The 15,205-nt window shown below is 46.0% G+C and overlaps 1 protein-coding gene across 1 annotated transcript; it reads left to right on the top strand.

Annotated features, from left to right (window-relative positions):
- Positions 1-6,331: 6,331 nt before the first annotated feature.
- LOC119459605 (putative nuclease HARBI1) lies at positions 6,332-7,777 on the top strand. The gene is made up of 3 exons (XM_037721303.2): positions 6,332-6,507; positions 7,139-7,353; positions 7,419-7,777. Exons 1-3 carry the CDS (start codon positions 6,355-6,357, stop codon positions 7,717-7,719), a joined length of 669 nt encoding a protein of 222 aa, XP_037577231.1. The 5' UTR covers positions 6,332-6,354; the 3' UTR covers positions 7,720-7,777.
- Positions 7,778-15,205: the final 7,428 nt, after the last annotated feature.

Below are 15,205 nucleotides of genomic sequence, written 5' to 3'. Positions count from 1 at the left end.
GCACTCTTTCGCTTCAAACCTAACCTGGTTCTCGCGCTGCCGCTAGCTGGCGAGCGATGACTTGGAGTCGCGAATAGCTACAATATGGGCGAGAATTAGGAAGCAGGTCGCACTAAATACTTTTGTACTTTTGTACAAAGATACCTTGGATCTGCACTAAGTATTCAATAAACTTCAAACTAACAAAACAAAGAATGCATCAATTTTGATATACTCATAACGCACATTGCGTATTTGAAGCTATGCCGATCGGTTGGGCATCCCCGATATTGTAAATTTGTCTTGCTATCTCGAAAACCTCTTCCTAAAAAAAGTGTCGGTTAAGGGACTCGCAGATGTCACAGTAACATTAAAATGGTATCAAGTGATGTCTTTGCATGCCAAAAACATGCAGCAATAGTCAGCAACTAAGGATATAGAAAAGGAGTGTATTTAGCTGTAAACCCCTTTTAGTTGGGTAAGGATGCGACTCCCTGTGTCGTTTGCGTCATCTGCCGTGTGTAACCTAAACGAACCTAAGTACCGCGCCCTACGCCCGATGGCGCGAAATGTCCGATTTCGGGCACTTACGCCATCGAGCTCACGCACGCTATACTCATCTCATGGGTCATTTGCAGCACTGCCGAAGGTTCGAAATGTGCACAGGCAATATCCTTGCACAGCGGAATGCAGTTCCGGGTGTAGCTGTTTGAATAAACTTGCGATTGGAGAGCTTTTTTTTTTTGCTTGGTGGATAGTACGTTACAGTGATACGTGATATGATAAGAACTGTGCGTATGCAGGTAGTCGCATGCATGTTGTATTGTTGTCTATTTTCACCACCCCCCGTTTCCAAGGAGATGTCAATAGATAATAACCATGATTGCGATGGAAATACAGCTGGGTCGGAGAAACTAGAGCTCCCTGGCATGAAATTCACAGTGTAGGGCGTTCGTAACGGCAGAAAGCCACCGCATCGCAAGACAGCAGCCGACATTAGACAGTTTTAGTTTAGCGTTTTTACGCTCCGCTTAGCTGCTTAGCAGAGTGGAAGCACGATTGCGCGTGCGCCCTCCGCTTAGCCGCAAGCGGGCTAGCGGAGCGAGAAACACGGTCCGCTTACAAGCTGCCTCAGTGGAGCGCGGAGCGTTGCTGCCGTCTTTCGCTATAGCGATGGTGGTCGATGCACGCGCCCTCTCTCGCACGTGCATCAAAGCACCTTGCATCGAGGCACTAGTCGTGCGAGCGCGAATAGCTTGTGTATTACACCTCCAACTGATTCTTTAAGGAAGTAAAGTGAACAGCACTGCTAACAAAAACGTCGCCAGTGAATTGGCGTCACAAAGGATTCGATTGGAATCGAAATGAATACTCGCTGGCTATCACGTGGCGTTCACCAAGTTGACGCTTCATCTTCCACTCGATAAAATGGACCGGTAAACGCATTACAAGCACCCGTCTGTACATACTTCATGAACAAATCACTTATATATACTCGCATAACTTTGTGAAAGTGACAAGACGGTTTGTTTTATTTGTTTCACTACGGTGAATTTGGCCAGAGGGCGCTGCAACTACAAAAGGTCCGCTCCGCTACGCTACACGCATAACTAAAACGTGAAAATCACCCGTCGCTCCACTGTGGCTTAGCGGGGCAACTCTGAGCGGAGCGGACCGTAAAGACGTTCAACTAAAACACTCTATTGAATGGAGGAAACGCAAGCGCGCAAAGGCGGCACCTGCTCGACGGGTTAGTGAGAGTACCTAAACGCGTGAAGCTGGTCCCGCCAAAGCGCGCGCCAGCAACGACAAGAAGATGGCCCAAACTCCCGAAGCACGTGTCACCCAAACGCGTTAATGTTATCCTGACCAACAAGACCAGTAGCACGTCGAGCAGGGTTGGTAGGCCCTAGAGCGGCAGAATGCAGAACAGGGATGCGTGGCTGCGCAGATTATTTTCGCGTGAAATACAATGTGATTGAACTTCCGGATAAGTTAATAGTGAACTTAAAAATCAGACAAATTAGAAAAACATAACATTTAATATTCGATTCATTTAAACCACCGTGTACGTCAACCTTGTCTTATTTGGCGTCACTATCTGGTTGACCCTTTATTTCTTCTTTTACAACAGGTAAAACAGAGCACGAACTCCATGTGTGGGAAGAAAAACTAAGGGCTCAGTACGAAAAAACTGGAGAATACAAAGGCTGCGAAGAAGCGCTGAAAACGTACTGCAAGAAGGACAAAAACCAGCGCTTCCAGGGAAAGTGCAGTAATATACATCTCATTAATCGTAGCCATTCGTCAAATTACGAACTAATGAAGAAAATAACTGGTCAACATTAATAATACTTAAAAGCAAGTGGGTTATCCAGGTATTGTAATCAACAGAAAATAAAGTTTTACTTGCGTCAATAATTCGTGCATTATATTGTGGCGTAATACCAATCCTACACCAATATCAAAGGCATATAAGCGCGATTTTCAGCGACACGCAACATTTTGAACTCTATCAACCTAACGGTCCACCAATATCCGACGGAGAACGAGATAAGGTCCGGAGGTCCACGTCCAGCACAGGACGTTCACGCATATCCGCTGGACATCCGCATAAGGTACTAAGGCTGCCGTCCCAGATAGAGCATTCGCGGATGTCCGCAGGACATACGGATAACGTTCGCGCTATAAAGTCCCATATAGTGTGCTCTGTAGACAAACAAGGTTAGGAAGAGCCGATCAGTTTTAACCAGTGGATATGCTATGGACGTCATTACTATATGCTATCTGACACCAGAAATTGCTGGGAGCTATGCTTTTTTCGGCCTCGGAAAAACAATAAAATGTTAGATATACCATATGTAGCGTTTTTCTCTTCTTCACAACGGTCTACTGTACAGTCCTATTATCACACTATGCAAATATAGCGCACAACTCATGCTAGCACACGTAGCCCGTGACACTGCAAATGTTTTGGTGGTGATACAGCTTCCGATTTGTCGCTTAAGGTAATACCAGAACCTTATTTTTTCAAGCAGCATACAAAATATCGCATCCAGCCTATACGTGCTATTTCTGCGCTCGGAGTTACCGTGCCGCACCTCCGCGCTGCGAAATTCCATCCCTATGATGCGGATGCGCACACCCAAGTAGTCCGGACTTCGACGCTGGCGAAACAAATAACTGTCGGTTGCGTCAGCCATTTATCCATTGCCCCAGCGTTTTGGTACAGCCGTTCGAGTTTTTGCCAAGATTGAAGCAGGACAATCAAGGCTAAGGGGAGCGATCGTAATACATTTTACACGTTCGAAATATCTGATCATGTGTTATCAGGAGCTCGCCATAACAGCTGGCCGTCACAACAGAATCGACCTTACATCGTGCCTGATGACTCGTTGCGACGAAGTGAGGAACGCTCACGGATCTTTCTCGTGTTCGCAGTGATTTGACACATAAGATTGCATTTATATTATGGAGATGTTGCCATGCATACGGATAGCATGCTTTGCTTGCGTCTTGCGTCTCGAGCTTGTTCGACGTGGCGGGATTGCGGCGGCCAGCAATTTGTGACAGCCGTGTGGACTACATGCAGTCGGAAGTCATTGTCATGTATAGTATTGAAATGCACGAGCTACTATAGTATGAATGGCGTCAACCAGTTATGATTGGTATTTTGCAAAGCATCATGCAAGACATTGAAATAATTTATGAAAATTTATATTAAAGCAGGAAAAACAATGAGGTGTAGATCAGTATTCCCAAATAAAGGAAATATTGCTGCCTAAAGATGCTAAAAATTGCCAAAGGTACCCATTAGAGCTCTCGAAAGAAGTAAAACAATAAACCCAAATGTGTCTGTAAGTACGCGTACTTCCTTCAGAGAGAAAAGCTCCCGAAAAGTGTTAACAAACTGCCCGGTGTCATCTTCTGTGCTCTCGAAAGTAGTACAATGAAGATGTCCCAATCAACTAAAAAAACTCAAACATTACTAGTGTTCAAGGAAATAATAAGTAACTACCATGAATTCTCTGAAAACACCTGCTGTACGGCTGTATATTCGTGCAAAGAAAGCAACCATGGTTTTTTTATAAAAACTAATGCAATACTGCTGCTAAATGGAGCATAGAAAACTGCCATGGCTTCTCACAAAAGCACCTAAGCTGAGCCAGTTTTTCCTCCGTGGTGTTTGAGCCGTCCACAAGTACATATAACGATTCCAGGACTACAAAAGGTCAGGTCTGCCGGCCCCTGCTCTAAAACAACTGAGCTTACTACTCTTGCATGAAAAGCACAGCAACTACGTGCACATCTATACCAATGGATCGACTGCGTCGTCCAGTTCTGGTGGTGCCGTGGTTATACCAACGCATGGAAATAACACTGCGGTTCAAGACATCGCATGTCTCGAGCTCAACGGCTGCCGAACTAATAGCTCTGCGTCATGCACTGGAATTATTTGATTCTGAAAAACCTACAAAACGAACTGTGTTTCTGACTCAAAACCGGCATTCCATTGCACGCAGTCAGTTCTCCGACGCGGGTATCATAAACAGCTGATAAACGAAGCCATGAAACTTCACCATCACGTCCAACAAAAAGGCCCCGAGGTTGTATTTCAATGGGTACCTGATCATTGTGGAATCAGTGGCAATGATTCCGCAGATAACGCTGCTCGCACATCACACCAAGAAGAGCGCAGCGTTCCAATTCCGCTTTCGAGGACAGACGCCCCAAGGCAGCTTCGACACCTGGCACGCAGTCTCTCACTGGCCGAGTGGAACTCGCCAAACTTAAGACTCACACGACTGCATCGATTAAACCCCTCACTGCAACTCCGACCTCCATTCGCACTTCCTCAACGTGAAGCTTCACTTCTGTGACCTTTGGTTAGGAGTTACCTTCACAAAGGCATACTGTACATTAATTGGAGTGACCGACAATGCTGCATGTGAGGTCTGCGGCACCGACGAAACTATCGACCACCTGTTGCTCCACCGTCCACGATATGCCTCAGAAAGACAAGAACTTGCCAACGCGCTAAAAAAACTGGACAACACCGCCCCATCGCTCGTCGGCCCATAAAGCGGTGAAGGCACTTTTGCGCTTCTTGAGGACGACGGGCTTCTGTCAACGTCTGTGACTATTGGTGCAATACCACACGCCTCAGTGAACTCACCGCTAATTTCCTTCCTTCATTCCCTCCTCTCTCTCTCCCTGTCATCTTTGTGTTCCCCTTTCCCATTCCCCCGGTGTAGGGTAGCCAACCGGACGTTATTCAGGTTAACCTTCCTGCCTTCTGTTTTTCTCTTTCCTCCTCCTCCCATTCAGATGGCTAGAGGGTCGCGTTGGCATAAGCCACAACCTGCTCTTTAGATGCGGGACCCCATTGCAGGAGCACCACTCCGATGCTTTGTGCACTTGCGTGAGTGTGGAGTATAGTGGGCGCTCTATCTTTAAAGTGGCGAAGCACCGGTCCTGAAGTGAGCTGTTTCTTAAGGGCTTGAAATGCCGACTGACAGTCTTCGGACCATGTGAAAGAGGCGCCGGTGACCAGTAGCGTATGTAGAGGAGCTGCTATTCTAGCAAAATTACGTATAAAACGGCTAAAGTAAGATGCCAGGCCGAGAAAGCTGCGCAATGTTTTTTGAGTCGATGGGCAAGGAAATTGAAGCACAGCAGCAATCTTCTCAGGGTCTGGTTGGATGCCATCTTTTGAAACAACGTGACCCAGGACTTTCAGGCTTCTGCTGGCGAATGTATACTTTTTAGTATTAATGTGGAAACCAGCATTTGAAAGGCATTGGAGGACTTCGTCTAATCTCTGCAGGTGTTGGCTGAAGCTAGAAGAAAAAATAATGATGTCATCAAGATAACAGAGGCAGGTCTTCCATTTTAGGCCACGACAATCACACGCTCAAACGTGTCTGGAGCGTTGTAGAGGCCAAATGGCATTTCATTAAATTCATAAAGTCTGTCCTGCGTGGCGAAAGCGGTTTTCTCTTTGTCAGCCTCGTTCATGGGAATCTGCCAATATCCTGATCGCAGATCAAGGCAGGAAAAATATTCCGCTCCTTGCAGTGTGTCTAACCGCCGTATTCACAAACCAACCTAACCCTTATCTTTAGCGTTCCTTACCTTATCGGCTCCTTACCGCGTTTCAAAAACAGACCTTTCACTTAGCGGCTCCCTTTAGCCCAACTTTAAGGTCACGAAGAGGGCGCCTCCTTAAGGCAGCATCTGAGGTAGCTTAACGGCTCCTTATCCAATCCAACATGGCGGCGTGCTACGACGACAGCTTCAGCGAGTTCGTCGATTTTGTGAACCGTTTGTGAACCGATTTTGTGTACGCTTGTGAAGTTCCCCGACGCGGGGAAAATGCATGAGGTCATGCACCAGTTTTATATCAAGGGAAAGTTTCCCAGGGTGACTGGTTGCATTGATTGCACCCACGTGCGTATCAAAAGTCCAGGAGGAGACGACGCCGAGGTATTCCGCAACAGGAAGGGATACTTCTCATTCAATGTGCAGGTAAGTTAAATTATGTTCATAAGCGTCAGAATGCGTACAGAGACGTGAAAAAAACCGCACTTTTTTGTAGCAGAAATATGCACTCCTTCAAATAGCTTAGTTATTAGACGCATAGCGGATTGGGCGAGTTTTTGCGGCATGATCTTGGCTTGTTTTCAGCGTAACCCTGGTTGATTAAACGGAAAAAAAAAACACACGACGAGGCAAAGGCGAGAATGTCTGTCGCGTTTTTTTTTCCTGTTCACTCGAGAGTTGCGGTGAATACATGTCTCTGTCTGTTCTATTTTCCCCATTTACTCAGCCAGACACTCGCGCTGCATTTGCTGAACAGTAGAGTGGTTACCGTAGTCTCGCTTTTTTAACCTGCGTCGGCCTCATTGCAACGATAATGAACGCAGCAGGGAATACAAGTGCGTGACGTTGCGAGCTGCATGAAGCTCAATGTCTGCTTCACTTTCTCCGATAGAAAATTATTTTCATCCACTAACGTTGAAGTACAAGATTTAAGAGGCACTTGACCGCTATTATAATAGGGACATTGCTACTAGACTGCATGTAAACAGCTTGAAAAATCTGCAGGTTACAGCAGCTGCAAAAAATTCATGTTCATTCTTTTTTGGCATGTTTGCAGGCAATCACAGGACCTGAACTTCAATTTTTCGATTTAGTTGCAAGCTGGCCGGGCTCCACACACGACAGCAGGATTTTCGACAACAGTAACGCGAGAGTACGTTATGAGGAAGGAGATGTACCTGGCGTACTCCTCGGCGACATGGGGTATGCCTGCCGGCCATACCTGATGACGCCGCTAAAAGATCCTGGAGGCAAAGACAGCCCAGAGTACAGGTGTGTATGCCTGGTCACAATAATATACAGCAATACATGAAAATATGCAACATTTCTTTATTCAGGTATAACAGGTCACAAGTCCGGACGAGGAACACCGTCGAAAGAGCTTTCGGCATCTGGAAAAGAAGATTCCCATGTCTTGATATGAAGCTACAAATAGAAACAACAACTTCTGTCATTGTCATCACGGCATGTGCAACTCTGCACAACTTTGGCCGGAACCGTCCAAGTGATGAACTGCCTCCAGACACATGCAATGTTCAGCAGCCTTCCCCAGCTTCACAAGCTCAAGGACCACAGCCCGTTGACTCGGCGAGCGGCTTCAGAACACGAGCACGCATTATTCAGCAATATTTTTCCTAAAATGTGGCAGAGCAAAACAGGGCATGCATATTGAAAATAAAGAAATTGTACCATTTTACTTACTGGCTTTTCTCACAGCAGCTATTTTCAACGTGAGAAGCTCAAGTTTAGCCTTCTTACTTGCACAATCAAGTTCGTGCATTTCTATTGCATGCTTCATGTGAAGCGCATGCTGAGTTCTCATAAGCTTCATTTTGAGAAGGTGCTCCTTCCTCTTTCGCTTATTGTCCTCTTCAACACCACTAAGGCGGGCGCTGAGCTCTTCCTCAACAGCTTCTTTCTTTGTGTGCATTCTGCGTTGTGCCGGAGCGGGGTGTTGAGGGGTAGTCTGCAGCGGGGCAGCCTGTAATGGGGAAGCCAGTTGCAGGACAGCAGGTTGCAAGGCAGCTGGTCCCCCTTCTGCCGACAGCTCGACCTCAGCTGCGGTTGCTCCATTTTGTGCATCTTGCATGCACACTGCCTGGCTGCTTTCGCCGGGACTTGCCGGGATTTCCCACTCATAGATACTATCTGCAAAAACAATAATTGTTAGCTTTGAACATAACTCGTGATCACCATATGCATGAAGACTGACTTTGCGTGAACACAAATTTTGCTTGCACTACAGCGGGCAACTACAAGCACTTGCGACACTGTACCTTGTCTAGTACACAGTATCAAGGACTGTGCAGAATTGGTGAATATGTATGTGCTTTATGAAATGCAACAAATGTTTCACGTTACAGCCCATCTATTTCTCTTTTTGTATTTTTTACTCATAGAATGGTAATCCAGTTGAAGCAATTCACTGGCTACCCCTGTTGAAATCCTTAACACACTGCAGGAATGGGAGTACATTCCCGAGATTTCCTTATGCTGGCTCCTTTGCTAGTTACCTGATAGGTAAGGTTGGCTGGTGGCATCAATACTGTGTTGCACAGGGCAAATCTGTCAACAACAGTGCACCCATTTGCCAATTTGAGCTCGGTGCCCTGATGTATGAAGCCCTGCAGCCTAGTCACAGCTTTGTCTTCCACAGCGACTTGCACAGTGCGGAGCAGATAGCACATGCACTATACTAGTGGAAGGATTATATGCATTTCAAGTACACGCCTCATGATTTTCACAGTGCACTAATGAACAGAAGCTACCAGGAGGGAGCAATCATTGTCAACACATCAAATGTTTGGACAGCGTGCATACAAGTGTTGTGAGCCACTTGTACGGCTAAGTGTAAGCAGTAAACCTGCAAATTCATTTTGTCTGCTACAAACAGACTGCGATGAAAGCATGTGCGACACCGCGAGCTTGAACATGCAGATATGATCCCTGCATGAACACAAAGGAAGATGTTACAATGCTCGAGCAGCAAAAAAATATCAAAATTGACAAAGTTGTGCCTGTGTTTAAGCCTATGCAGCACAGAATCAAGATATCATGAAATGAAAACATGAATACTCGCATACATTAACCAGTGCTAAATATGCCACCTTGTACTTTTTTTTTCTTTCATGATACAGCAGTGAAGTGTTCGTTGTCTTCGAGATCCATGTCGATGCTCTCGTGGTTCGTGCAGAAAGAAGCGTGCGAGCTATGCATAGTATGTGCGAAGTATTTGGGCGACTGCTATGGATCCCGCAATGTGGCAGAGGCTCTGTTACTTCTCCCCATATAAAGGTGTTCTAGCTGGTGTATGCAGGGTGTTTGTTTGTGCTTGGTTAATGAGTGTGCCCTTTCCTTTGGTAAGGTCTGGCCTGAGAATTGAAAATTGTGCTCCGTCTTCTCTGTATGGTGCTAGTGTGGGCATTGTGGGAGCCTTGTGAGAGGTTTGACCTGAGCATGGGATGGAGGGGGCCGAGTGCAGTGCTTCTCGGGCGAGCAGGTTAGCCCCTCCATTGTCGTCCATTCCCGCGTACCCCGGTATCTAGATCACCAGAGTGGGCAGGCGCAGGTGTTTGTGGATTGCTTCAGAGTAATCTTTGGGCAGTTGTCCTCTGAATTATGCAGCACGCTTTCATCGAATCTGTAAATATGATACATTTCTTCGCGGTGATTGACGCGAATTCAATTGCCTTGATGATGGTGGCAAGCTCCACCCACTATGGTTCCGTCTTTTTGATAGTTTGCGTGTGAATGATTGTGCAGTGGTGATCGGTAATGGCTATGGCTGCAACGATGTTGTTGATGGCAGCATCGGTGTACAGGTATGTACACCGATGTACAGAATTAGCATACATGTGTTGGCTCGTTGAATGTACTTGCTATTGTACGTGATGCGCTGTTCTCTGCGTTTTTTGTTTCGTTCGGGGTCCATGTACCCTGATATGCGGGCTATTGCGAGTAGTGCTCGAGCACTTTTGCCGAGCGTGCTTGTAGCAAACAATGGGGTGTCACTGAATTTGAAACCCAGCGTTTGCAGGATTATTCTGCCTGATGTAGTACTGTTCAGTCTAATTTCCTGCCTGTGTTTGTTTGTCCTGATAAGCTTTTCTAGGGTGTTATGGTTCCTTGTCTAGCAGCTCTGTACTTGTGTTGGTTGGCACTCCCATTGCAAGTTCGGTGGCTTTGCGAATGAGGGTGTTGAGCTTGTTGTGGTGTGCCTTTGTGAGGTTAATGTATGGTGCGTGATAGCGAAGGTGATACAAGAGTAAGGCATCATGCAGCCGCAGCATGTCTGTCTCATGAAGCCCTCGGTGGCGATCAGAAATGCACAGCACCATGTTCAAGACCTGTTCACGTTGCCTTAGCAAGTGCTGAACAGTGGCCGCACCCACTCCATCTCGCTGCATGTGTAGGCCCAGTACTTTGATATTATGCATTTGTGGAAAAATATTGTCCTTTGTTGTGTAGTGATGGGTTGGGTCTCCAGCGCGTGGTGTGCACAAGCAGCGCCAACTTTTCCAGGGAGCCCGCCAAGCCAATGCTCGCACCTGCCACTTGGGCTGCATCTATCGTGCGCGTTGCATGGTGTCCTCTATTTTCCCCGGAGAGCCTTTGTTGATCCGTATGGTTATGTCGTCGGCATATAGTGTGTAATGTATGTCTGGTATGAGGAGCAGCAATGTGTATGCGACACATTGCTAAGTTGAACAGTGTTGGTGAGAGCACGGCTCCTTGCGGTATGCGCCTTTGCAGGTGTGGGTACGTGTCATATCGCCAATTTTGAGGATGTACGTACGGAGTTGGAAAAAGACTCGCATGTAGTTGTATATCTTGGTGCCACAGTTGGTGGAAGAGAGCACCACAAGCATGGCAACGTGGGTCACGTTGTCGAAGGCTTTCTTCAAATCTATGGCCAAGATTGCTTAAAGTTGGGAGTTGCTGGGTTTGGTGATAGCTTCATGTATCAGGAAGAGACTTATGCAAGCTTCATGTGTTTACAGGGTTTCCTCTCTGGATGAGAGATGTTGGTACAATTCCTTTGCACATCTATGCTCGCCCAGCACATTACGGTCAACCACTCCCCCTCCCCCCCCCCAAATAAAAAAAAAGAAGCTGTCCTTGCAATGTACATACCATTTGGCGGTTCAAGCGTCTCCACCTGCATCGGCTGCAGCAACGAGACGACACTCGGGGTGCTCTGTGATCGGGGAGTGGCTGCGTGGCGCCCACGGTCGCTGTCAAAGGGGTTCTCCACCCGTGTCGACATGTGCGACGCGACAGCCCCAACTCGCTCCAACTCGTCCGTAAGCTGGCTAGCTGGTGCACAGCCGCCTCCTGAAAAGACAGCACGAATTTGCGTTATGCCCCAATCATTCCTGAATTACGTGCAGACGGCTACCGTCGCGCTATGCATCAAGAGCGTGACATGCTTTAGTCATTACTTTTGCGATATTTTGCGTGGATGGCAGGGAACGCATCGCCGTCTACGGGCAGCAGCAAATTTGGCGACAGGCTGGTCTGGACCCGAGCTCGTGTTTACAGGAAACGCGCGCTTGCGCCCAGGCCGGCCTCGACTTCGCATAGGTCAAATCACGGCCACGCAGGAAAGCTATAGAAGTGCGTGCTTCGGCTCGAGAGCGCAACATGCACTTCCTAAGAAGAAGAAGGAAAAAAAAGGCCTCGACGCAAGATGCGAGCTATCGCATGTGTCATATTTCACCGAAGCAAATTATAACGGCACGGCGACAGAACTGACACGGCTGAGCCGCAACACAATACATCAAGGAGCCTCAGCATTATCAGCAAAATGTACTGAAACAGGAATCAGCGAAAGTAGCGAGCATCGAAAACAGAGAGAGAGCAGGAGCTCACCTGTCGTAAACACTTCCTTCATGTCGTCGGCCTTTCCTTTTCTCCACTTTTCTTTTAAATTGTCCCAGCATTTTCGCAGTTGAGCCTCAGTTCGAAATCGAACATCGGGCCGGCAGTTGTATTCGTCGGTGATCTCCTTCCATGTCTTCTTTTTTTTATCCAAGGAGACTCCATCCGTCCGTTTGTTCTCCACGATCATTTGGTACTTACTGACGAGATTAATTAGCACGCTTCGTTCCTCTTCACTAAAATTTACCCTCTTTTTTCCGTCCATTACACCTTTTTTGGCTATCAATTAATATTAAGTAAAGTGCGCAACACAGCTAAGAAATAAAGAGCAAGGAAAGAGAAAAAGTACAAATAACAAAACGTGCGAGCGGACGGTACAAACCAAACGAACACAAGAAAAGGCACGACGTGAAATTTTAGCAAGCCTGTTATTGTGACGGCTACGCTGCATGGTGGCCAGCTGAAAGTAAGGTTGAGTCAACAACGGGCTAACTGACTGTTTAACGTTGGGTGTGCTTGCTTGTAGGAATGGTGGAGCACAGTTTTATTAACGTCTTGTCATAAAAATAAATTATACGCACACGCACAGAAGATTCAAGCGTAAAAGTGTGCATAGCCTCGCTCCCATGTCACACGCTTATTCGGATAAGGGCGCCTTTCGTAAGGTGCCCTTAAAATGTGGTAAGGTGGGTTTTTGAAGCGCTCCTTTACCTTTTCTCACACTTTAACTTAAGTTCTCCTTACGAAAGGCCGGCTTTACGTGTAAGGAAAGGAGCATTTGTGAATACGGGGGTAAGGCGTCGTCAATTCGAGGCATGGGACACACATCTTTGCGTGTAATCTTATTGAGTGCTCGATCATCAACGCAAAAGTGAACGGAACCACCTTTTTTCTTCACCAGAGAAAATACAGAGATACAGAAATACAGAGCTTGCACAGGAACACCTTCGAGAGTTACAGATAGCATATTGGCCGGGCGACCAGGAGGTATTTCCGATGTTCGACAGGACGCAGTTTTCCCTCCAAAATTGCAGTCCTTAGTTTTCTGAGCGTTGATCAGCAAGGCTGGGATGGGGTGAAGCGGTGATGCAGAGTGGCGGTAGGGCAAAAGAGAACGTCGTCTGGCCAAACGGGACCACTGAGGCAGATGTAGAGACGTTGGAGGAGATGGAGAACGACGCTGTGTGAAAGCGGACGGAACTGGGTAATACGCATCGTGTATATGGACACCCTGTATATATATATACATATTGTATAGCAGAGGCACAGAGACAGCACCCATTCCTGGGCCGGCTGTTCTGGTATGGTATGGTATGCCTTTCTGATGGCGCATACCCACTGCGGGGGATTGGCCGAGATTTGGATGGAATTAGGCAATATTTTTAATACTAAAATCGGTAAAGCTAACTGGAGAAAATGAACAAAAATAAGATATTCAAGAATTCAAGAAAATCTTTTTGCGGCACTTATAAGTTCCTCCACGGCTGAGCAAATATCCCTGTGGCACTTTCCATGAGAGGAGGCTCCTAAAGAAATGATATTTAGAATAGAAAAAGCTTAAACCAAGCTGTGTCAACTTTGATTCTAGAATATTTTTCCTTAAAGAAGAAAAACGGCGGCAGAATATGAAAAAATGATCTATTGTTTCATCTTCTCCACACAATGGGCACAGAGGGGACGGCACCAGACCAGCCCTGTGACGATAGAAGTTTATTATTGGTACTCGACAACGTAATCGCGTAAAGATGACTTCGGTTTTTCTGGTGTGAAAGGAATTTTTGGGACAAAGGAATAGGATGTGTCGATATTCTGAGAAATTAGCTATAGCTGGGTTCATAAAGTCTTGAATAATTGAATATCTCTCGAATCTAGTAGTCGTTAGGTAAGCTATTGTAGGAAGTAATCGTAATACAGGGCCACTCAGGGCCGCTCTCGCGAGACTGCCAGCTATTTCGTCCATGACTAATCCTTTATGTCCAGGCAGCCAAAGCAATCTAATTCAATCTATGTGGGCAGGTACTAGAAAATAAATGTATGCAAAAGGTTAGTGACACTATATATGCTGTGAGCGAGATAAAGAATCTGTTATTATTAGAACCGCCGGTATTGATGAATTTAGTTTGCATAGGGCTAGAACTACAGCTAGAAATTCAGCCAGAAATACGGAAAAGAACCTCCGGAATCCTGATTGCGAATGACCAATATAGAGCAGGAGAGAAAATGCCAATTCCAGATTTTTCTTCACACTGTGGGGCATCTGTCGTAATGACCGTACTTATAGATAAACTGAATAAATGGTATTGTAGTAGGCCGTTTAATGTATTATAACAAAGAAGTTTTGCGTTGTTTGGGTAGATGTCATCATATATGATTTGTAGGTTCTCTCGCACATCACAATTAGGCGGCACCTCCCAGATACGTATATTTAACGTATTGATTAATGTTTGTACGAAGACCACCTGTGGTTTATGAAAACGAGGCCAGTGTACTCCGAAGAATATTGCAGGCTGGGAAATGAATATGTATTGTAATCTTGTAATAGGGGATTCATACAATTTTATGACTGTTTGCACCGTCAGTAAACGAAATCTACACTATATTGAGGGCAACCTGACTTCTTGGTGTAGTATGTTATTGGCAACACATTTCGGTAATCCACAACACAGTCGTAGGGTTTCCCGCTCAAGCAGAGCAAGGGGACGTAATTTATAGGCTGGTGCACCAGAAAATAATACACATCCAAATTCTAAAATGGGCCGCACATTCATTTTATATATCATTAAAAGTGGATCTCTCCGCATTCCGGACACACTGTTGCACAGCTTACGTAGCATACCAACGCCTCTCACTCCTTTTTTAACTATATGGTCAATATGGCTGAGCCAGCTGAGAGAAACGTCATATACTACACCTAAATATTTCACAGACTCCACTTGAGGTATAGTCTCGAGGCGACAGGATAGCGATATGATAACGGGATTGTTAAGAGGGAAAACCAATATCGAGCATTTACTAACCTTACCTGAAAGGCGAATTTTGTTTAACCAGGTTTCTATGGCGTAGAGGTAGTTCTGTAGTCGATAATATAGAGAGTGGATATCACTGTCTGATGCGAAGAAAGCAATGTCATCTGCGTATACGTATGTTTGTACATTGAAAAATACTTTGGAATCTCTAGTTTTCGCAATATATCTAATACGATTAAGTGTTCTACGCTGTCGTATGCTTTGGAAATGTCTAATGT

Source organism: Dermacentor silvarum, chromosome 7 (assembly GCF_013339745.2).
Source record: "Dermacentor silvarum isolate Dsil-2018 chromosome 7, BIME_Dsil_1.4, whole genome shotgun sequence".
NCBI classification, from domain to species: Eukaryota; Metazoa; Arthropoda; class Arachnida; order Ixodida; family Ixodidae; genus Dermacentor; species Dermacentor silvarum.
This window is presented reverse-complemented; position numbering and strand designations above follow the sequence as displayed.